At 38.5% G+C, this 25,122-nt stretch overlaps 1 protein-coding gene across 1 annotated transcript in view; it reads left to right on the top strand.

Annotated features, from left to right (window-relative positions):
• The first annotated feature begins 8,532 nt into the window (after window positions 1-8,532).
• The window catches only part of FAM155A (family with sequence similarity 155 member A), a 458,504-nt gene continuing 441,914 nt past the window's right edge, over window positions 8,533-25,122 (top strand). Inside the window, exon 1 of the mRNA XM_017816592.1 lies at window positions 8,533-10,021. Coding sequence (XP_017672081.1) covers window positions 9,203-10,021 — 819 coding nt within the window. The 5' untranslated portion in view covers window positions 8,533-9,202. The remainder of the gene's footprint in view (window positions 10,022-25,122) is intronic.

The following is a 25,122-nucleotide window of genomic DNA, read 5'->3' as shown; positions in this document are numbered from 1 at the left end:
GTATAGGAATAAATGTATATATTTCCTTTCCCCCATACAGAGGTGTGCCTGCCTCAAAATTTCTCTTCGGTGTTGAGGTAAATTGTGGGGAGATGGAGGAAGCTTGGAGATTGGATTTTTATGGGGCAAACCCCCCACAGGCTTGTACAATTTTGTACAATAAATTAGGAGCAGCATTCCCAAATGCACCTCTGAAACTAAAAGTTTTAATTTTCATCTCCAAAATAATTTTGGCAATGGAAAGCTAAGCTTCCATGCTCTGAAGTACCCTGAAAGAACCTTTCTTTTTTTTTTTGACAAGTAGGAGAAGAGTCTTCATTGGGATATAATTAGCTACTAAAAAATAGTTCCTGTTTCCCCCAGGAATCACCAGTGTACATGGTTATATTATTATAGTACCCCAGGATGGCAAAAGTTGCCTAGGAAATATGACAAAGCCTCTAAAATGAAGTTATGTAAAGTACATAGACTGGCTTTATGCCTATGGAGCATATCATAAACATTTCAGTTACCTACATACTGTCTAAACATCTGTTAACTTTTAACATCTTATGAAGTTTTTTGGCACACCTAATATTAAAAATATTCCGTCATTTATTCATCTGTGTCTTTGTCATCCAAGGGGTAGATAAATTGCAATTAAGAAATCAAATTTCTGCCAGAAGGCTATAAAAAATTATGAAATTTTTAAGTCCTAACTCCACATTTCTGGATGGAATTTGTCCATATGACGTAGAGTTCTCCATATCACTCTATCTATAAAGCAAATAAATTTTTCTTTTTTCTTGTCCATTCTTTATGCCACTTCTTAACCTAGCTATGCTGGTTTTGCTTTTGAAATTCCCTAAGAGAGGATTTTATTCACTCTAGTGGTAAATTTAAAACCTGTAAGTCAAAGCATCATTTAATTTGGTCTGCTCTGACAACTTTTATGAGCAACAAAAGTTTCACTGTTTTGAACACCCAAATCTGTCTTTTCATTCAAGCTAGTCAGTGCAGAAAGTTCAGACTGAGAAGAAGGAGGGTGACTTTTAGAGCAACCAATAAATAAGGCAGCCAGAAATATTTATTAAAAAAAAAAAAAGGAAAAAGAAAAACAGTGGTTTTCCATTTCAAAAGGGTTTCTCCAAGTTTCAGTAATGTTGATATGAATTATGATCTCCCTACTGGTTATTCATTAACTATGTATTTACTGTCATAACACTCTCACCCTTCCTGATCCTATGTCTATCAACCACTTACTACACCTTCTCATGATTTTAATTTATGTGCCCTGCACATCAGAGACTCTGCAGAGCAGTCTTAAACCTCACTTTAGGTGCCGAACCAAACCAGCTCCTTCCTGAGGCTCAGTGAACAGAGAGGAGAGACAGAGGTCCTCCTGCAGGATGATGTAGAGAAGGACCTAATTAAAATTATTCCTTTCAAAGCATCCTACCTGTCTACACTGACTAAAGGAAGGACTTTAGAGATTAGCTATCTTACTTTATTGAATTCCCTCTTTTTCAGTGTTAATTTAGGTATCTAACATATAGTGGTGATTCCCACTACCTTTTTGCATTTTTTTTTACTAAAAGGGATCTATAATTCAGGATTTCAAGAAGTTGCTTACTATAAGTAATTATAAGAAATGTTAAAAAAACCCTAATAACCGTGAAATTGAACTATTTTTTAGAGGAATACCAGAAAGGAGCTGAAGATCATTGCCCTTCTGTGGTGTTTTCCCTTACTGTTTCATGGAGCCCTTATGCAGCAGAGCTAGCCAACATGTCATAAAATTATGATCTGTGAACTCGAAGAGCATGCAGTCACCTCAGCAACATACACAGCACTTCCACTGGCCCTGGACCAGCCCTGTTAGTGGTTTCAAGAAAATTGTAGCTATAATGGTGGTACTTAGAGGCAGAGTCTGTCTACCTATCCCTTGCAAAGCTCAGAATGTGTAAGGTAACAGGCTGGAAGCAGTATTTGCTTTGGCGCTATGGGAGAAGTGAGTGTTAGACAGACACAGCCAGCCATCAGGGCTGTCTCCAGAAGCAAAAAAAGAGAGCAAGATAAAAGGAAAGAGAAGAAAAATGAACTTCAACAGAATGTAAGAGTTAAATCTAAGACCCGGTGAAACTAATTAGGAGATTAAAGTACCCAGTATAATTAAATTTCCTTTCTCTGTCTTCCCCCGACAAGGAAAAACCCATGCAAATAAAGTCCCCTTTTCCAGCAATTCAGTGTAACGAAAATGTAACATATCACCAAATATCGAGTAATATATATTACTGAAAAATTAGAAGAGAAACACTGTTCATTTACTCTAAGATTGAGAATGATCTGAATGGGATGCCTTTTGTAGTAACACACAAAGATATGTATGTCACTCAGAAAGGGAGAGCAAGCTCTTTGAAACAATAAAAATATTCAGTCCTTAGGAGCTAAATGAGATAAGAATAACACATTGTGCTGACCTATAGTAGCCCATCAAGAGGAAAAATAATTATTTCTACTATTTAAAACAGCACTTTGCAAGCATTACCCAATTCTCCCAGTCTCCCCTGTTTATAAACAAAGATGCTGAGGAAGAAGGAATGTATACTTCGCCAGAATCATGACCCATCTAAAGAGTGGAAATAGAAGAAAATCTCAGGAGCTCTTTGTTTTCAGCCCACACTCAGTTCTCTGAATCTCTTGCAAGGCATATGAAACAGAAGCCAAAGTTTATAAAATTGCTGGTGATGTTGCAGACAAAAGGAGACATTTGCCTTCAGGTCAGACACATTAAATTGATTGTGGGATGACTCCAAAAAGACCATAAGAGCTTGAGTCATCCTACAACTTGAGTCACATGCCTTCTTCACAGGAATAACCCTGGAAGGCAGAGAGAAAAAACCCACCCTCTCTCTCCCTTGCTGGCAGATGGCATCGCAGCCATTTGGCAGAAGGAAGGATGTTACAATTTGACGGAAAAGGATCTGACCGGGCTTAAAAAATAACGACTGTCAATGTATGGAATTCATGTCTGCTTTACTAGTAAACAACAAAATATGGTATGAAAGGAAAGATAAAAAAAGTCTCACATATGTATTTCAACACTCATCTGCAGCTTTTTTCCTGTGAAGACTCTTTTGTAGGACACAAAGACAAGGCCAAAAACCTGGCTGATTAACTTAAAATGATTGCGTATCTTTTAGATATTATAAGCTGGGTGCAATAATACCATGTTGAAACCCCAGCCAGCAACACAGCCCCACACAGTTGCTCGCTCACTCCCCTCTAGTGAGATAGCAGAGAGAATTGGGAGGGTAAAAGTCAGAAAAATCATGGGTTGAGATAAAGACAGTTTAATAGGGAAAGCAAAAGCCACACATGCAAGCAAAGCAAAACAAGGAATTCAATCACCACTTCCCATCGGCAGGCAGGTGTTCAACCATCCCCAGGAAAGCTGGTCTCCATCAGGTGTAATGGTAACTTAGAAAGACAAACATTAGATAAAAATAAAAACTATTTGATTGATCAAGTAAAACCTAAGACTTTTTACATAGAGCACATATATTTTAAAAAAAATTATAAAAAAATATTTCTGAGAAAAATCAAGTATTTTCTTTTTCCTACGAGGTGAATTTTGACACAAGGAAGGCCTAGGATACCTATAAGACAAGCAAGCAGAAAAGATTAAAAAGATGTCTTTGATGTCAGTAAAAACTTAACCACATAATCAGGCTATAACATTTATTAGAAAACAGGAAGTGTTTACAATAAGTTAGAGAAGGAAAATAGGAAAAAACCGTTTCAAAAGCTGTAATCTACCTTTTGGTGGTGCTTTCAATCCATTTTCTCTCATCACCATATGGGGTGAATCTTTATTCTTCTGTCTATTTCCTTTCTACAAGCCTGGTTAAAAACCCATTGCAATCTTTTCCCTGATCTCAGCATGCTGTGGATCAGACCTTCTTTTAACAGACATAGGCTAATTTGTGCAAGACATTTATATTATCTTTTTCCTGCTGCAGACATGCAAAAGTTATATTTCACTTGTTTGATGGATTCAGTTAATGAAGAATAGCCTCAGTTCATTTCGGCTCATGCCCAAATATACCAGCTGGATGTAATATTATGACTGAGCTCTCATTATAAAGATGTCATGATAAAGATTATTGGACTCCCTATGTTATCCATTCATTGTTCCATGGCTGATAATGTCAACAAACAAATATATGTTCTCATTCTCTAGGAAGAAGTCTCATAGGATACTGAGCAAACATCTGCAAGATAATTCAATCAAATTAGCAACATCAGTATCTTTGAAGTTTGTAGCGCACAACCTTTTAAAATTCAGTCTGACAAACTTTTATAACTTACTGGGTGATAGTTAATCCTCTAACTCGGTAAGAAAGGATGAAAAAAATCAAACCAAAGGGGCAAAATTGAAGGAAATATGGAAAGCAGGAAAAAAGAGCCTGCATGAATCTTAAAATCTGAATTAGCGCAGTTCGAACAGGGATTAGGAGCTTCTGTGCCTGATGACATTAACATAAATTTTCCATTGCTTTGGGGCAATCAGGCCCAGATGCCTGAAGCTTTCTCACAGTAATTCAGCTTTCCAAAAAATACTGAATAGGAATCTAAAACATTAGGAATGTGATGAGAAATAAAATGAATTCTACAGTGCTCTTAACTTCTTTGTGTCTTAGAACCGTCATGGATATTATCAAATGGATTCAGATAATTAAAGCTCTGACTCCCCTCCCAAGTAATGGGAAATATAATACCCAAACTTTATTGTAAGAAATCAAATAAAAACAAAAAATATACAACTGTGAGGATGCTAAACCACATACTTGACATATCTTTTTGCCTATGAAGACTGTATAGATATTCCTATAGAATACAAATTGTTTAACCTTTTAAAGAATTATTAAGAGGAACTAATAAGGGGCCTGATAATGCTAGCTTGGTATTAAAAGTGCTGGATGAGCCTCCAGTGCAAGGGTTTAACTGAGTATTTCTGTTAATAATTGTTGCAACAATTGCTACTATCTGTAGAACCAGTCAACCCAAAATTTAACTGAAATCTACTCTTTTAAAAATACCTTGTTTTTTTTTACAAAAAGAAATTATGCTTAGCAATTACAAGGTAAGTTTTTTCTTGTATAAAGAATATGCATTACAAAGACAAGATGTGGCTCTCAAACCAGTTACAATCATCTGAAAGACCTACATACAGTTCTTTAGATATTACGGTTTTGTAATCAACAATGTGAGAGAGTAATGCAGAAAATTACTGTATGCGTGATATTAGGCAGAAACAGCAAAGCTTTCTATTCTGACAAGTTTATTACCATTAAAATGTTATGTCAAATATTTCTGCTTATTAAGCTAAAGTATTTTCACAAAGAAAACACATGGTATGCAGGTGAAACAATAGCTTCAAGTATCTTGAGTTTGTGCATGCTCATTCTATTGGACTTTGTCCTCACTGCTTGATAAATCATCTATCTTACATATTATGAGTCAAACAATTATAGAACATCAGCTCTGATTGTATTGATTAAAGCACAATACAGCAGAGCTGACACTGAACTACATTACTTTAAGGAGATCCGTCTGTGAAATATCTGGTGACTCCACCAGCTAGAGAGGCAGATTTCCATGAGTTCCTCACACCTGCCAAGCTTTGGAACAAGAGTAATAAATATTCCCAGTAAAAAGTGAAATTTCAAAGTGAAACGAGTATTTTGCACCACTAGAGTTATTTAAGAAGAATGATGAATACGGGTCCATACTTTTGTAATGGTATTTTTGAGGAAGGTTTTTCCCTTTTCTTCACATTCATATAATTCGTTATTTTAAATAAGTGGCCGTTATTTACATCAGATTTATGATAAAAAATATTGAAGGAACTTTGAGAGAAAGCAGCTACAGTAAAAAGAAAAAGTAAAAAGTAAAAAGAAAGCAGTTTCAGATTCTTTCCTCCACCACATGCAGCTTCTTGATTTTCATGCGTTATTTTATAGCCTTATTTTTTCCCTTGAGCTCCAAGACCTAACACTAAGGGGCACCAGAGAACTGAACTGCATTTGTTCATATCCATCAGGAACCAGCTACTGCAGCTAACATTGCAAGTTATTCACCATGCTAGGTGGAGAGGGAATGAGGCATTAGGGAAAACGCTACAGACAAAACAACAGTTCTGTGTGACATATTCTTTGTTACAGAAAACTGCCACTGGAAAAGCAAGGATGCATACATTTCAAAAATACTGAATGTCTTATTACAGTTTATTGCTAGGTGTTGAAAAAGAACTCTCACCGTTTTTCCAGGCAAAAGTTGGGAAATGTGTGAAAATATTACATGACACAAAAATGGATTATTTTTGAGAAGTCAAGTGTATCTAAACAGTCCTAGCATATTGAGTATATGTACTTTGATCTTAGACAAGTGTAAACAGAGGAACGCAGACTTAGGAATTCATTTGTGTATTAAGTTAGGATGAGATTTGAATGCCAGAATGTTTTCATTTCCAACTCTTGAAGTTCCACTATGGAGATAAAGAACTTTTCTCATTTTTTTGTGGATTGTAAAATTGCCTATTATCCTCTCATGTTCCCAACAGGACAAAAGGGAAACAATATTAAAAAAAAAAAGTACATAAATTAACCCTGTTTGTCAGGTGCAATGCCAATTTTCTTCACCCCACGTTTGGCTGTCAAACACAGAATAATTACGCAGCCACTGCCACATATCTTAATAGAGCACATTTTGAAAATCTCAAACCTGATATCAGGAACCTGTTGCTTATCCCAGTTGTGTATGGTTTGGTTTAGTTTTTCTTTTGTCCTGTATTTCTGTTGCAGTGCCTTTATTCTCTCACGAAATTCATAATCAAACTAGCAAAAGGAAACTAAATAAATGACATTACATTTTAGAGATGTAAAGTTGTTCTGATTCCCTTTTAAGAGCTTGGTCACAGTATCATCCTGGAACAGAAAGCATTACAAAAAGGCAGATTCAGTACAGGGGCCATTGTGTCAAATCATTGCAATCAAAGCTTCAAGATCAAAATTAATAATGTACTATTAGCAGATGGTGTGACTAAGAATTGCAAACATGCATTCTGATTTGAGTACTGTAGACCTTTCCTTATAATATTAGCACTTATTTCTGTGTCTTTAAATAGCCTATCAAAATAAAATCAACAGATAACTCCTGCTCAGTGTAGTATTTGACTCAAAGATCTTTTAAGGCCAGATGAGACCATTATGATAATGTACTTTGACCCCAGCACAACACAGGGCATAGTATCTCTCTCTGCAATTCCTCCCTTGGGTCTGCATCTTCTTTTAGAGGTATACTGTCTCCTTTTGAAAGACATCTAGCCTTGATTTATTGCTCAAAGTGACAGAAGTTTCAGTACATTCCTTCGTAAGCTCACCCCTCAGTTAACGACAGCTGCAGTCAGAAACAGTACAAGTTTTGTTCTCCTCTGGTATGGTTTAGTTTTAGATTTCTTTCCACTACACCTTTCAAAGTTGAATTTGAGAACCATCACCAAGGTCATGTTTGTTAAGAAAAAAAATCTTTTTTTAACCAAAAAATATGACAAGTCACCTTTTGGGATACATTGTACACCTTGTTCAAGGGCCATTAACAGTTTCTCAGGACAGAGAAAGGGCAGAAGGTGGTTGATCTCTGCTGTGGGTCCAAGTGGAAATCATCAGCGATTCATCACCCTAGCAGGAGAGCTAAGCCTGACCTTTCTGTCTTTCTGTCTAGGCACTGACATCTAAACTGGGACACACACAGACTGGTAGTATTTACCCAGCTCAAGTGCTGGACCAAGGTTCTGCAAATCTTCTCCTGGGGGAACAGCTTGGAGTTTATGGTCATTTTCCTTTCCAGCTTGCTGACTGAAAGACAGGCAGCTGTGATCAGGCATTTTACTGTGTGGCCATAACCGGCCAGGATGCAGAGCCCGGAGTTTCATATGATATTTGTGATTTGCTGTGACAAGGACAGACACGACAACAGACCTCTCCAGACAGTATCCTGCATGGACATGGTGTTCCATGGCCACAGTGGGAAGGAGAGAGGGGTGGAGAGTGGTACCGAGCAGTCCCTTCGGTGAGATGAGTAGAAAGAGTTGCACCGATGAAGCCCTTTGGAGGGGCCATGTGGTCCCCAGTGCCTCTCCCACCTCCTCCTCCTCCTCCTCAGGCAGGAGGAGACAGAGTGGCTGCTGCTGCCAATGCGCCAGGATAGAGAGATCTCGGCGCGGGAGGAGATGACGCAAAAGGGAGAGCTCCCCCCAAAAAAGTGTTTCTCCAGGACGAAGATGGCGGCAACTTAGCCCAGGGGCCCAAGATGCCTGTGCCCATCGGGGGCCCCCAGCCAGGCAGTTCCGCCCCGTGCGCCCGGGGACACCGCGCCCGGCGGCAGCAGCGGCGGCAGCCGCAGCCCATTGTCACCAGCAGCAGCGGCGGCGGCCCCGGCAGCCTCCTCCTCCTCCTCTTCCTCTTCCTCCTCCTCCTCTTCAGCATCCTCAGCAGCGCTCCGGGAGCCTTGCAGCAGCGTCTCTCCAGTTAGAGCGGAGGGGGGAGAGAAGAAAGAGGAGACTAAGACAGAGGTGCAGGCATCTGTGCCGCGGCTCGGGGCTGAGGAAGAGGAGCGGCGGCGGCGGCAGGGAGGAAGAAGAGGCGAGGAGCCCTCCCGGAGCCGTCCGTCGGCAGCGGGGGACGCGACATGCGGTTGTCCGGAGGCAGTGGGCTTTTCTCAGGAGGGAGATGGGGAGCTGCGATCTGACCATGCCTGGGTGAGAGGGGCAAAGGACCAGTCGCGCAGCCCTGCCACCACCAACTATCACCACTACCACCACCACCATCTCCTCTCCCTCCTCCTCTCTCTGCGTTATTGCTCTTATCTTCTCCACGGCACTCCGCGTTGGATGGACTGGGGCTGCTTCTTGTAGTGAGACCAAGGTAGAGCCACCGGCGAAAATCAACATTATCTCAGAGGAAGAACAAGAAGGAAGAAAGAAAGAAGAGGGAGAAAAAGAGAGGGAGGAGAGTGGAAGAGGGAGAGAGCGAAAGAGCGAGAGAGAGAAGGGAAGGCAGACAAGAAAATCCCCCCAATCTTTTAAGTCAATGCATATTGTGGTGACACTGGCAAAGGAGCCCTCACGGTGGAGTCGGCCAGGGCTGTGCGTTCCCAAAATATGACCAGGGGTGCTTGGATGTGTAGTCGGCAGTATGATGACGGCTTAAAAATCTGGTTCGCACCCCGGGAGAACGAGAAACCCTTCACGGATTCAGAGAGGGCTCAGAAATGGCGACTGTCCCTGGCATCGCTCTTGTTTTTCACGGTCCTGCTCTCTGATCACTTGTGGTTCTGCGCCGAGGCCAAATTCACGGGGACCGGAGAGAAGGAGCAGCCGCCGCCCGAGAAGCCGGAGCCCGCGGAGCCGGAGCTGCTGGCGGGCATGGGGGAGCCGGCGCCCCCCGCGCCCCGGCTCCTCGCCCCCCCCTCGCCCTCCCTCCCGCCCTCCCCCGGCAGCAGCGGTGGCGGCAGCCGCGGCAGCCGCAACAACGGCACCGAGCCCCGGCACGGCAAAGCTGCTTTCCTAGGGAACTCCACCACCAGGCCCCTGGAGACGTGTCCCCCCCCGGGGTCCTCGTCCGGGCAGTGCTTCAGCGTGGGGGACGCGGAGGCGGTGTGCCGGCCGCGCAGGGGGTCGGGGCCGCCGCCGGGCGCGGGGCAGAGCCCGGCGCCCGGCTGGGACCTGACGGATTTTTACCTTTCCTTTTGTAATTCCTACACACTTTGGGAGTTGTTTGCCGGGTTGTCCAATCCGGACACTTTGAACTGCAGTCTGGATGTGGTGCTGAGGGGGGAAGGCTCCTGCAGCCAGTGCGTCCAGGCTTACCAGCGCTACGACCAGCACGCTCAGGAGAAATACGAAGAGTTTGAGGTTATGCTCCAGAAATATTTACAGTCGGATGAGTACTCGGTGAAATCGTGTCCTGAGGATTGTAAGGTAGGAGCCCCTGCTGTGTTTCCTGTCCCTGGCTGGCGGGCTGGCGTGTCTCCCTCGGCTTGTTGTGGCTGCCGTGGTCCCTGTTGTGCCTGCTTCGGTCTCTGTCCCTGGCGCCGGTGGCCGCGGTTCGTACGGTGCAGGCGGAGCTGTGGGGTGTATCGGCCGGGATGCCCCCGTTAGCGCGTTGTTAAAAGGGAGGAAGAGAGAGGGGGAAGCTTGGGAAAAAGCAAAAAGAAGTGATCCTCGGTCCTCTGGGAGCGTAGCGCTGGATTTCCCCCTCCTCATGAATATGCGATTGGCTCCGGCTCGGCTGCCGGCTTCCAGCGGGCTCGGATGCGGCTTGGCGGCAGGCAGCGACAGGGGCTGCATGACAATGAGCGGGGCTCGGAGCGGCGGTCGAGGCCGGACTGCCCGACGGTGCTGCCCTGGCCGCCGGCCCTCCGGGCTGTGGGTGGCCGCGGTGCCCCCCAGAACTGGCTTTCCGTCCCCCTGCGGCGGCCAGGGGCACACTCCGGAGGCTCCGGATGGTTCCGTCGGGCGCTTGGCCCCGGGGACGGCGGTGCCCTAGGGCGGCGGAGCGTCGTGGCGCCGGGCCGCCTCGGAAGCGGAGAGCGGGACCGTGCTTCCAGGCGCTCTGCCAAAATCTGTGGATCTGGGAAAAGCTGGAGGACGAGGGTGTCTGTTTAAGGGCAGCGCGATGACCCTTGGTTGGGAAGTGATGGTAACAACGTTTTGATAAGACACAGCTCTTTTCTTTGGTGCCACTGGCGACGGCTCAAAGAGATCTAGAGGTTTTTCTTTTCCTGTGCTAGAAGGCAGAGGGTCCTACTTTGTCTCTTGTTGTTGCCTTCTCTCTACTTTTGCACAAGATTAGTTGGCCTATCTCTCAAGACAGGGCAGAAAGAAGTGTTGTCCTGAGCACCTAAATTATCTACCTGCATTCTTCTTTCCCCGTTTCAGTACTTATTGAGGTGAATGGTTTCTGACCTGAACTGGATTATCTCGACTACTGTAGCCCTACACTAACCAGTCTGAACCAAATTCTGCTTTAGCAGTTAAACACAACAGTGCACAGGCATCACTGCTCTGAACAGGAGGCCTAGAGTACCTCCGCACTTTGTAACTTCAGCAGGGCCTTCTCAAATCATTTAATGGTAACAGTCCATGCCTAAAGAATCCCATTCACCAATACGTTAGTGTAATTTTCACGTCTTTGCCACAAAAATCAATCCACAATCCCTCCAGGAGCTGAAATAGCCCATTATCTAATTGGATAAAGTAGGAAAGTTGCTATATTTATTTGTTCTTGTTAAACCTGACAAGAATAAGGTAGATTCATCAGTAGTTTTGATTCCACTGTTTTTAGTTTGCAAACTGTGTGTGTACACACTCATTGTATATATACTATGTACTCAGTTACTGATAATGTAAATCCATTTTATTTCCAGAGTGAATTGGAAAAGTAAAAAAGGGTGTCAATTGTAAATAGATGTCTACTGCTGTAAGGACATCTTTTCCATTTCAGTAGCTCTTTAAGCAGAAATTGACCTACTATTCTGTGCTGCCAAACCATCAACATCTACTTGCTTAAAGTGATTTTTTTGTGTCACAGTTTAGTTTGGCTGAACTTTACTGCAAAGTGCGCAGTTGCTCTACAGAATATGAAAGTGTAAAAGATGTGGAAAATGAACAGAACAGTAAATGTATGCTGTATAATGATTTCCCCTGCAGACACCCAATGAGAAGGAATATTTGTCTAATGATGGGGAAAAAGTTGTTGACATTAAGATGACTGTGTGAAGCTTAAATGAGCTAGACAAACACAGTGCCAACGACCTACATCTCTCCAGTTCTGAGTGCCAGACGATATTGCTCTATGTTTTGAGAATTTGGCCGACCAGTCTGTGTTAAAAATGAAAGATATTCCAGCAGGGAAAAGGAAGAAAACCCCAACCAAGGGTGCGACTTAGTGGGTTTTCCCTTTTTCCAGGGAATCTGGTGGGCAGTGCAAGTGCCCAGCTAGTGCAGGTGCGGAGGGCAGGGGATGAGCCCTCTGGCGCGGGGCTGGGCCGGGTTGGGCTGGGCCGGGCTGGGCCGGGCCGGGCCGGGCTGGACTGGGCTGGGCTGGGCTGGGCTGGGCTGGGCTGGGCTGGGCTATACTGCGCTGAGCGGCGGGCCCGGAGACCGCTGTCCAAGGTGCTGCAAGGCAGCCCAAACAGCCGGGGCCAGGAGGGGAGAAGCCTCTCTCTACCCCGCGCCCTGACTTGGTGCTTTTGGGTCCCTCTGGAGCCTTTTGATCCGTGCGGGTGGCCGAGAGAGAGAAGTGGATGGCACGTCCAGCTGTCTGATAGCCGTGTGTGTTGATGTACTTGTGCGTGGGCTACTCCGAAGAGTGTAGAGGTGAAACTTGAAACTCAAATACTTTGTGACTAATGCAATGTTTTGCTGGACTTTCTGGTGTTTTATATATTCATTTATAAGACTCAATCAGGAAATTATTATTTTAATGTGTTGGATATTTAGATAATTCTTAGCTTAAGAATCAGAACAGAAAATAACTTGACATCTAGCTATGACGCTTAGACACATGCTATTGGTTCATGTCATGATTTATGTGGTAAGCTGCTTTTCTTTTAAACAAAATACTGAAAATACTGCCTTTATTAAATAATCATGTATGTAAGCCTTGGCTTAATGCAATGAAAGGCTTGTTAAATAGTATATTTCTATTTAAGACATCTTTAGCATTCTGGGAGGGTGGCCCCATTCACAGAAAAAAAACTTTTCACCGAGTTCACCAATTATATTAGACGATAAAAATCAATAAAATTTACACTGAATAACACTCAACCTAAAACTTGTAATTGGGTGTTGCTTTCTCCTTCCCCATGTCTCCTCAACACTATCCCCCACCTTTGACACAGTCACTTCTCATAGCAAAGTGTGAAAATCGTGGGGGATTTCTCAGTCCAGCAAGATATGCTTTTCCTGAAAGTACTATTGGTGATAACAAACAGTACATCTCAAAAATGCCTTTGATGCACGAGTCTAAACCTCAGACTTTATTCATTTATCTGAAACCAGAAGAAAATAAACTTTACTTTCAAAATATTCCATGTTCCACTACATGTTTCCTGGTCTCTGAAGAATACTTTGAATTGTTTGGTATTGCAGAAGTTTGCAGGCAGGAGCTGTCTGACTTATCAGTTCACATTTAGCTATTCTATGTGGTGAGTTTTGGTTTTAATATATAAGTATACTCAGTCTTTTTTTTCTTGCTGTTTTTCCTTTTTCTTTTTAAGAGTGCTGTCCTGTAATTAAGGTCTTACTATTAAACTTGTTATTGAATTACATTGAAGTTTTTGAAAGTTTTGTAGAAAATGCTGAGAATTTTGCACATTTAGAACATTAGGAAACCCACTTTTTTTTGATAGTATCAATGAACATGCATATTCATTTTATATTATTAGAATGTCAGTAGACTTTATGTGTTGTTCAGGGCTATCAGTGTTGTCTCAATATAAATGCATCTTCAATTTATTTCTTGGAAACTATCTTTAAAGTCTGATGTCTCTCTATATTGTTTCCTTGTTAGGATAGTCAGACAACAGTAGTGGCTAGACAGTAAATATAAGAAAAATATTTGAATGCATTGCATATTCAACTAGATGACATAATAAATTGCTGTAGTTTTATTGAATCACTAAAGTAACGGAGTAACTGAAAGTCTGGATCTACATTTCTGTTTTTCTGTCCTAAATTTAATTTAGATTTTAAAAAAATATTTATGAAATTTTGCTTTTGCATATTATAAATTTGTGATTATATTTGCAGGGATTGGTCTTGACAATATCTATAATTTCTTGATTTCCAGAATATCATTTTTATATGCAGTGTGACACAGTACTGTATTCAGACAATTAACAGAAACTGTATTGGCTTGATGCTGGAAGACAGAGTTCCTCATTAAGACTTGTCAGCCTTCTATCAGGGGAAATACTCAAGTTCTTATTCTTAAGGCAGAAGGCGATTGCTCTGTGGAATAAAAGAAAATTCTGGCTACTTCTGATTAAGAACTGGGTCAAATGACTAAGTAGGACATAAAAATGTAAAGGTTTTTAATTTTGTTTGGTTTTTTTTTAGAGATAGAACTTACATCTTTGTGATAGGTATCAGAGGCCAGGGCTTTCTTGGCAAATGTATTTGTTAATGTTTGAACATGACACTAGTCATCATTTTTTGATGCAGGTTTCTTTAACCTAGTGAAAGTTGTGAGTGTTTAAAATGTGGTCTTCCCTAGTCCTAATTAAAATATTGAAATGTATAATTCAGGTAATGCATTATAATTAAAATAACATTAAAATAATTCAGTTTCCCTCCTAGAATATAAAAGGAGAAAAATAAAAAATACCAACTCTTTTTATATCAATATTGTTAAAAGCAAACTTTGACTGACATCCTAGGTGCTTAACACATATACATAGATTTTTGTTTTTCAGAAATTAAATATAATTTGATAATTTCTGATTTGAGGTTTATGATACTGGTATGTATATGATATGATATATATATGATATTGAGTTATAGCTATTTATAGTTATTATACTTATTATGGCTGAGTTATAATACTTCTTAGTTGAAAAACATGCATATCAATCAAGGGTTTCATCATTAAACATAGATGGTGTAGCTGATAGGAATATACAGTTGGTATTTCTGTTACTGAAGAATTTTTTTTTGATCAAAGAGCTGTGTTCAACCACTTTTATTTGAGTAAGAGGGTGATTGAAAGTTATTTAAAACAATTAGAATCACATTTCTTTTTAGGTGTTATCTGGAAATATCAAAGCTTATATGAATCATTACTTTTCCAAGAACTTTTTCCTAAACAGCATATGTAGTCTAATTAGGTTTTGATTTAAACTCTCAGCTAAGCTGGCAGAAAAGAGCAGATGAGAAATATGAAACCAAAAGCTCAAATGATAAAAGTACCCTTCTGTTACAAAAGGTTACACAGACCAGCATCTGCCACAAAGTTAGATATTTCAGTGTCACATCTTAATCACATATTTCTGCTATGTGCAAGAGTGATACCTAAGCTAATCAGAAGAAACTCTTACAAATTAAACCTTGAAGATCTGCACTAATAGTCTAGTATAAAAAGGAAAAAACCCATTAATTACTGAACTAAGGCCTTTTCAGAATCTTTTGAAATTTAAATCTTTATTTTAAAACTCTCTTTAAAATGATTACTACGCTGTATTTAAACAAGTTTAAGTGTTTAAAGAAATAAACATTATTTAAATAATATAAAATATATAAATTAAAATTTATAAATTATATAAATTACATAAACATAAATAATATTTAAATGTTTATACTTTTTAAAATTTTGTTTTAAAACACTGTGAAACTAATGTGACTGTATAAATTGATGTTTGCACAATTTGATGTTTTTTTGATTTTATTTGGTCAGCTGATTTTTTAAAAAAGTAGAAGTTGAATTATTTTTCAAAACTAATTTAAGACAAATATATGGATGAATTTAGTATAACTCTTCTTGTGATACTGCACTGATATAATAAAGGAAGTTACACTGACTGTGTGCTGATGGATTTGTATTTTGACCTAAAGTCCTGGTTCGGCAGTGTGTTTCAGTCCCCAGTTTTGAGCCAGATGAATGGTACTGCACTCAGGGAGAACTGTGCACATGCCTGTGGTCATTCAATTGCTTAACTGCTCTGCTGAATCAGGATCAGATCTCTTCACTCCTAAAATTCCCCAGGGTGTTCTTTCCAAGTGTTTTAATCCCACTTAACTTTTTGAAAGTTTACATCTAGTTGATCATCTAGATACTTATCCCATTCATCATGTCAATGGGTACGTCATTCCTGATTTAGGAAAAAAGGGACTGCGGATGACTGGCACAGAGTAGTTGAAGGATTCCACCCTAGTTCAGCAGCCGCCATTTAATGTTTCGTGGTGTTAACGTCACATACCTAGGGATGTCATGGCTCTGACCTCAATTTTACTGGGTTCACTTATTCTCTTTACATCAAGCAGTATGCTTCACATGTGCCTCGCAGAGACTGTGACAATCATACTTCATTTCATGTTCTTCTAGGAAAAGTAATCAAAATGCAAATTATAGTTCTATCACTTATCCTGCCTAAAAATCATTTGGTCTATACTTAGTAATTTATCACTTCAGTCTTGCACTAAGATCCATAATGTATTTAGATCTGTGAATTGCCTAAAAGGGAGAAAGTAACTTAGAAGCTGAATTCTTAAATATTACTTTTTGGTAAGTATCAGTCATAATGCCCCAGAAGATAGAAAAATAAAATAATCCATCTGATAAAAACAACAACAAAAAAGTAGATATCCATTATGGACATCCACACAAAATATTAAAGCTCAGACTCTCTTTGTAGTCAGTGGAGATACATAAGCAATTTTAGAGTCTGAGTCAGTTCACAGTAAAGTGGACATCTAAAATAGGTCAGGTGGATTATGCCCTAAAAGTGCCTATTTTCTGTCCATTTTCTCTAAAGAGGACATACTGTCATTTTATCTCAAATACACACACCTCCACCCACTGTTGACCTCAAAAGTCATATTAGATGAATCCTCAAAAGGGGGTTTTGGTAGAAAAATTAAGTTTGGAGGAAATGATGTTCGTATGCAAAATTTAATTGTGAGAAAGTTTGTAAAATCCCACTACTTGTGCTGTGCCACACCAGCCTAGTGAAATCACAAGTCTCTTTCACTATTCTGATGCTGAAGACTGTGTGAGCTATGCAATCTACTTCTTAGGGGTGAGAATAGGAAAGTGTCTTGTATGACATAACTGTATTTTTATGACTTTTTTTTTTAAGAGAGGGGAGACCAAGAATTTCTACATATGGCTCCTCCGGTTTTTATTTCTGTTAAGAAACCAGACAATAACAATTGTAGGTCATCTTCTTAATAGACAATGTTGCAGGTAGATCTACTAGAGATTGTTTCTCTTATTCTCCCTTCTATCTGTAGAAGGAGGATGGATTTCTTTTTTTTGTGTTGGAGGTGTCTGTATATATAAGAATTCCTATACATTTCATTTTCTTCCCTTAGTACAAATCAGAGGGAATTCCTAAGACTCCCTCAAGCAGCACATAGACATTTATGCCACTTTACTACAATAACTATACTTTACTTTTCTATGTACTTTTCACTGTACTTTTCTCTTGTCAGAACTGTAGAGCAAACATCTCTAAGCGAGAACGTGTGTGAGCTTGATTCACTTTAAACATCAATCAGTTAGATGAATACAAATGTAGTGAGGCACTGGAGATATGTTCTGGCCTTTAGAGAGATTTAATTAATTTGAAGATATGTTAAAAGAATAAAGACCAAATTTATTTTTGGATTTGTGGTCTGACCTTGTTTGCAAACGGGGTAGATATAGGAAATATGTAAATTGCTTCTTTAGAACATGCACATTGAAGAGCTGTACCTAATGGGCTCCCAGTCCATAATGACAAAAAGAACAGGGCATGAGGTAAGTGGCTCTGAAGGGAAGTAGATTAACATTTAATATTCTCCCACCCATCATCTCATCTCTTTCATCCAACTGATGGGCGTGTCGAAACCTGTGTTTGAAATGACATCTTTATGGAAGAACCTGGTATGACCCTTTGAAACACTGGTTGAATGCAACCAAATTTTTGGGACGAATGGTGATAGTATGCCAAAGTGAAAAACTTCAGCAGTTATATGTGGGTATTTTGGTCCTTTGAAGTGTATTGGAGAACCTGATAGGGATGCTCACCTTTCATATACATTGCTCTTGAGAGTTCGTTCAGAGGTTTCACCTTTAGAAGAAAACTTTGTGATTAAAAACAGTAGTGAAGATGATCTGAAATTACCAACAGCATGTTTGGGTCTAGGTTTTTAGAAATTCTGCTGCATTTTGGAACTCATTGTGGATGTTTTAAATTACGCCAGTGAAATTAAAGGGAAATGGTAGCTGAGAGACTAAAAAAAAAAAAAAAAGCTCAAATTTTAATTTTTGGGATATGACATTGACATTTTTATGGTTTGTTTTTTTTTTTTTTTTGTGTTACAATTTAGGTAATTTAATTAGTTAAGCCATTATATTTTCAAATATATCCATTCTAAAATTTTTAAAAGGAAAACGATTGTATTATGTTTGCATTTTAGAATGTGCTATATATTGCAGTATCTAGGAGACATTTTCCATGGAGAAAATATGGTATCTAGAGTGCTTTTTAAATGCATTTTTAATTCTTGTTGATCCTCTGCATGTTAGATGAGATGTTGCCTTCAATTTGCTTGAAAACTTATGTAAATGGTGTCTTGGGCCTGTCAACAGACTTAATCTCTGTAAAACATCAAAATGAAGTATCTTTATTACATTTTAAAGATATTAGCAATTCAGAACCAGAGGACATTCTTTATTAAAGGGATGGGAAAAAGATATTTAGAAAAAATATTTTTCTCATTTTATTCACTCTTTGAGGAGAATAATAGAGTTTCCAGCGTTTGCCAATTGATGATTTACTGATCATTGCTCTATATTGGCTAGCTTGCTCTCTGTATTTGAGGGGTTACGCTCACAGGTTATTCTCAAAAAAATTAATTTTGTATGAGATGTATTAATTTAGATAAATACTTGGATTTAAAGGAAGAACTCGAGCAACTCTTAAATAGTTTAAAATCTATATTAATTACATATCTTAGAGATTTCTGTGTGTAGCAATAGACAACTAAATGTAAGATGAGAAATATAAAAATTTATTCATGTATGCTCATTCTTCATGAGAAACTATACAGACAGAACTTCTTTTTCTAGTGTGAAAATTATATTCTTAACTTATATTAGTTGATTTGTTGTGCTTATGAGTCAAGAAAACACAATTTTTTACTAGTATAACTTCATTATTTAGAGAGGTATCTTTATCACTGTTAAAGTTATATTTTCAAAGGCACTAAAAAGATATCTGTTGAGACAAATGCTTGTATTTGTATATGTGCACATTGGATTAAAAAAATAGATGCTCCTTAAAGTAAAACCCAGCTTGTAGAAGAACAACAAAAAATAGCAAATGAAAAATCCAATTTGTTTTTATTTGGAATAAATAATACAAGTATATATACTTAAAAACATATCTACAAAAATTACATGCAAATTTTCCATGAATACTCTTAACATTGCCTTCACATATATTTGTTGAAATCGGATTTCTGGATAGAAGGGCTTCAGGATAATGAAAACTTCAGAGTTGGAAGTAAAATGTCTCCTGTATTGAAAGACTTGCAACTGACTTTTAAAGAAAAAGATCACTTTGTGGTGAAATCTGGTATAGCACATCTCCCTTGAAAGGTAAATTATTTTTAAAATATGAAAGAACTATAAATTCCAGTGTATATTATAAAAAAGATAAAAATCAAATTACATATGTCAGTTGTAATCATTTTAATAAAAACTTCTACAAATTATCCCAAATCCACGCTTTGATAAAGATTAAAATCTCTAAAAGATTTGAAGAGAAATAATACTGTAAGATCTATTTAGAATACAGATCATTTGTAAATTTCTTAAGCAAGTTTCTGGTGATTTTCCAGTGGTATATGTCTGTACTGATTCCAGCCGTGTTAAAGTCAGGCAAAAAGTGTAATCAGTGCAGAAAGATCCATGTTGTCAGAGTCTCATTTACTGGCCTTTTTATTATTTAATAAAATATCCCAAATGCATCTATTTTGGGACATTTCAAATTTTATGCCTCTGAAGGTATAAACCCATCCTTTCATGTTTTTCCTTTCACTCTGTGTTCAAGCTGTTAATGCTGTAGTACAGTACTTTAACGAGAGACCGGGCAGTTTTTATTAGAAGCAATTTTTTTTGCAGAAGGGAACAAGTATGGGAAGCTCCCGGCATCCTGTGCATGGGGATGTCCTGGCACATGCTGCCAGCCAGGAACATAGAAGCACTGCCCTGGACCAGTGCCAGGGCTGAGAGATATATGGGCATTAGATTCCACTGGCTTGAGGTTCTGCACTTAAAAAAAGGAAGCAAGTCAAAAACATAGCCAAGGTCCTGTGGGATGGCTTTTAAAATTCTTCTTGCATTCAAAGGTGAGACGTTCATTTCCAGTCCTGTTCTGCTGTAGAGTTAAAATCTTAAAGTAATATTTCTGCAGAGAACCTGACAGAACTTGGACCACTATTATGAAGAAGAAGGAGTTTCTGAACAAGATACATTTGAAATATTACCCAAATTATATTAGAAACAGAATTAATTTTTTTATTTTTACATTTTTTTCATTTATGCTTTCTGATAGTTGGGGAAATGACCGCTATTATAAGCTGAGTTTAGCTAACAAGATATAGCATAGCACAGGAGTTCAGGAAATGAGGCTTGCTGTTTTATATCCCAATTCAGTTAGAAGTGCATTACGATTTCTTTTGTCTCTATTTAAATCTTATAAATATACATTTTTTTGCAACCTCACTATATTAATGAAATTAAATCATTGCTATAGCACTAGTTTTTCAAAATCTGGGTACTGAGATTGATTCCTGAGACATGACTCAAGTAAATGTACTCGTAATAATAGATGTGAAATTAAAAGATTGTTTTATTTTCATTTGTAAATATGGACCAATTTTCTTTAGTCAGTAATCTATGGTGACAAAACCCAGGACTAACTCCATTGAAATTAATGGCTTTACTTAAATGTAATACTGTTTTGAGAGAAGGAGACACATTATATGCTTTAAAACTCAAATGTATGAATTCAGAGGGACAGATTTGACTCAGACTAATTTGTTTTACAAACCTTGCTACAAAAAACAATATGCAGAGTGCTTTAAAAGCTGTTTTCCTTGTCTTTGACTGACACTGCTAATTTGTTATTGTTGTTAGATTAATGATTTTTTCCCTTTTCTTTGTTTCTGTACAAGGTCTTGATTGTATTCTCTTATTCTTTGGATTTTTCAGGCAGTACTGTAGAAAAATATTATAAGCTTAACTTGTTCAGCTATCCAGGAAGAGGAAAACCTTGAAGAGAACAAAGGAAAATTAATTTACCTTTTCCAACCAAGAGTGTACGTCATCCACAGGGTTAAAAGGAGAGATGCTGATCAGTAGTATTGCTAGTTTAAATCCAGAGAAGCTGCTTTGATTGCTGTAAAGACACTCTGTATCTATGTTGGCATAAATACAGTTAAATTTAAGCATAAGTTGAAGAACTGATAAGGTAATGAAAGTTTTGCTCTGTGGTACATTACAACACTTATAAAAAAGGCAGTCATTTTAACAATGACTCATCTGAAATAAAAATTACAGGTATTATACACACATATGTATGTGTGTATCTATCTATCTATCTATCTATATCTATATATCTGTATATGTCTTAGAGGAGGTGGGACAAGGTATTATTGAAATTGGATCAAGCATCCTGGAGAGGCTAGGACAGTCCTGAAGTAGAGTCCTTTGGAAATCTGAAATGTCTTGGATTATGCAAAATTAAGAAATAGTTTAGGAAGTACAGGAAAATGTAACAATTGTTAATAAATGGTCCTTTAATTTTTCAGTCACTGATTTGTTTTTTTTTCTGACTGATCTAGAAGTGTAAGTTACTTAGAGTGTTTTCTTTCTTTCATCAATACTTCAGAAAATCTCCACAGAAAAAGTAGAATACACAAGCATCAATTTCTAGGATGTCATAGCCAGGATACACACTAACCCTGTCTTACACTGGTCTTTGCAACTCATTTGTAGAAACCCTTTGTAAATTTAAACTGAAAGTTGGATCACTGCTTGGTACAAACCCACCTAAAACTCCATATGTCTCTGTTATCTAGTATTAACTGATAATGGAAGAAGTTGCCTTAATGTTCTATTTCCTTAAGTGGAATATTTTAGATTATTTTTATTTCTGCTTCTTTATTTGCACATCACAATGAAGTTTATTTTTTGTTTATGTTTGGGTTTTTTTAAGGCTAGGATATTTTGATTGCTGTAATTATCTGGGAGATGGGGTTCATATTGCTATTGTATAATGTGATTTTTATAGTTTTTCTGTAATATTTTAAGAGGCAGAATGATGTTAGCTGGTGCAATTATAAGCATGAATTACGGTGACTTCCCAAATATTTATTTTTTTATATTATGTTTGTATTATTATGTATATTTAGATAATATATATATTGTTTATATATTTTTCTGTAGTTTCCTTTGTAATTTTTAATTGCTGAAAAAACAGTAAGGTTTTTATGTAGACCTGATTTGAAGAGAGGCAATATTTCAGATGGAAGAGATCTTTTTCTCCTTTTTTAGCTGTTTAGATCTGCAGGAGGGGGAGATATTATGTTTTGCAGCCTGGAGGAAATATTTAAATCTTTTATTTTCACCAAAATCATGACGGACAAGGAAGATCAGTAGCTCATAGGGAGGAATAAGATAGCTGTGAATATCAATAAGCTTTTGTTTTGGGATTCCTCTAAAATTGTGATCCTGGGTACAGGATAAAATACATACAAATAGAAGGATGTTTGAAATGATTTTATGATATGTTTGAAAGAGAAGCAAAAGACCTGAAATTCTTCAGTGGTTTTTTTTTTCCCCTGCAAGTAATGGCACTATTGGGGTACTCAAATATTACAGTAATTCAGCAGTGCAGGGGCCCATAATATGTAGGTGCACCATGAGGTGCACCTGTTATGTGGCTCAAAGGGCTGGTCCTGCTTCAAACTCTGTTCTTCACTTCACGTCTTAATAGAGTTAAAAGGCAACTACTTATTTCTTGCAGAATCTGTGCACAGTCGGGAAGCTCACAAATCTCAAGTGCTTGAGCTGTGTACAGACAGCTGCCCTCAGGCTGTGTCTCCATTAGCATTTCAGTTCAGGTCAGGGGTTTGCTTTTGAAACAAACCTTCCACTCACTCCCACTGCCACTCTTACTGCATCTTGATTCACCACACAAACAGGGTTGCTTTCTGCTGAAAGCAAAGGTAAACGAGTGCCCCAGAAGCGCTCCTAAATTGAGTTGCAGGCAGTAAGGGACATGCAGCCTAAAGAACTAGGGCTAGCCCGAAGTAAAACTGCTGAAACACACGTTATGTGGATGCCAAGCTCTCAGCACTGTTTCAGTTTACAGACTGTGTCTACAGAGCCACACTCCTTGTTAATATTCACATAGGTATAGTTAAAAAGACTGAAATTCAAACTGTGGATAATTCCCAGAGTATCTCAGCAATTTCTTCAGGACTGCAGTGCAAGCTCAAGGCCCTGAGCCAATTCTCTGAAATGATTTGCTTCACCTGGTATAGAATCATGGCATTAGTGATAGTCTGTTATCCTTTATTAATTTATTTTATAAATTTTTGTTTAACTTTTGCTGGCATGCCTATGGAGGTGATGCGGAGTTTTGCTCTATGCCTTCCCTGCAGCTGCCAAGCCTCAGTGCAGCAGAACCACTGCAGGTCTGTGCATTTTGGACTCTCGGGGCTGCCTCTGTCCTCACCATGGAATTCACAGCACCTTCCCAACACACGGACATAAGGCTGAACAGAACTGTCTGTGAGTGCCTCTTTATAGCAACTCTGGAGTTTTTGGTTTCAGAATGGTGCAAAAATATCTAAAGAATCATGAAAATGAAAAATTTGTGTGAGGGAAATCAGCAGCAGTGAAAGAAGTCTGATCTGTCTTAAAAAAATACTGGCCTCACTATCTCCTAACTTATTTTCTTGTTTCCTGATAGAAGAAAAAAAAGAGTTCAGTCTAAATTTTAGGTAGTCACTGAACTGTCAAACAGATATGCAGGAAAGCATAAGCAACTGATTTTCTTTTTTAATTATTTCAATTTCTATATACCTGTGCAGACTTCATTTTCTTTGGATTTTTTTCAGCATAGAGGACAAAACTGCCTCTACAGTATGGATTGATATTATTTTTCTTCACAGAGTAAAGCTTTTTTCCTTGAGTGATTAGAAAGTGATGTTTAGTTCTCTACAAAATATGACACTGGAAGAATATTGACATGCTGATAGAATATTTGCTGTTAGTATAGGGAACTACTACCATTCCAATTTTTATTATTTAGGTTTTTTTTTTTGCAATACTACCAGTACTTACAGGTGGTCATTGCTTTTGAACCCTGAGAATTCATGTCATGTTGTGAGTTGTTTTTAAGTAAATTTACTGCAATTCTAGGAAGAAAATCAGTTCTTCTAGAGGTTATGTTCCAATCATAACAATATTCCTGAAGATCTGTGGGATTTAATGCTTTTAGCCTTTGGTACACCAGGAAGTTTTCTTACCTTTTCCCCAACTTTAAACCTGAGTAGGAATAAAAAGAGACAAGAAAGGTGATACATTGGCCTAGCAAAAATGGCTAAAGAAATAATTTGCTGAAATAGTATCAGTGTGTGTGATTGATCAAAACATAAGTGGAAGACCTGCCAGATGATCAGCACTTTCTGCACCACTAGATGCTACTGAGGTGACCGGGAAGTGCAAGGGAGACCAAGCAGCAGAGACTTTGTCCTGCCAGCAGGAAAAACAATCAGAATGGCAGATAGCCAAAACTGCAGATGTTTCACTTAGATCATCGTAAGAGTAGATAGACAATATATTCATATAAGGCTTCTATTGGATGTATCTCAGATTATACTCATGTTCCTTTATCCTGAAGCCTGAAGGAGCTGATCCTGAAGAATCACAGAACTGAAGAGAGTATGTTTTTGCTAAGCAGGGTATAGGAACTGACATATTATGCTGCTCAGTGATCTACTTAGTGTCTTGTCCTACCTCTGGGAATAAGATTGGGAGGTAAAATGAATGCTACAACAGACCAGAAAATTGTTTGTCAATTTGCAAAGTTTCTTCTTAATTCATATTAGGCAGTAGTCAATTTATCATGCTTATAACTCAACAAAATACTTTTCTATATTCTTTTCTATTAGTATAATTTCATACACAAAGGGATATTTTATTGTTAGAGATAAATTGTTAGAGATAAATTTAATTTTCAACGGTGCTTAGAACGGTGTTCAAAATCTAATTTTTCTCTAACTCTTATTTTTCATCAAAA

This window comes from Lepidothrix coronata, unplaced genomic scaffold, assembly GCF_001604755.1.
Source record: "Lepidothrix coronata isolate B3197 unplaced genomic scaffold, Lepidothrix_coronata-1.0 Scaffold57, whole genome shotgun sequence".
Classification (NCBI taxonomy): Eukaryota; Metazoa; Chordata; class Aves; order Passeriformes; family Pipridae; genus Lepidothrix; species Lepidothrix coronata.
This window is presented reverse-complemented; position numbering and strand designations above follow the sequence as displayed.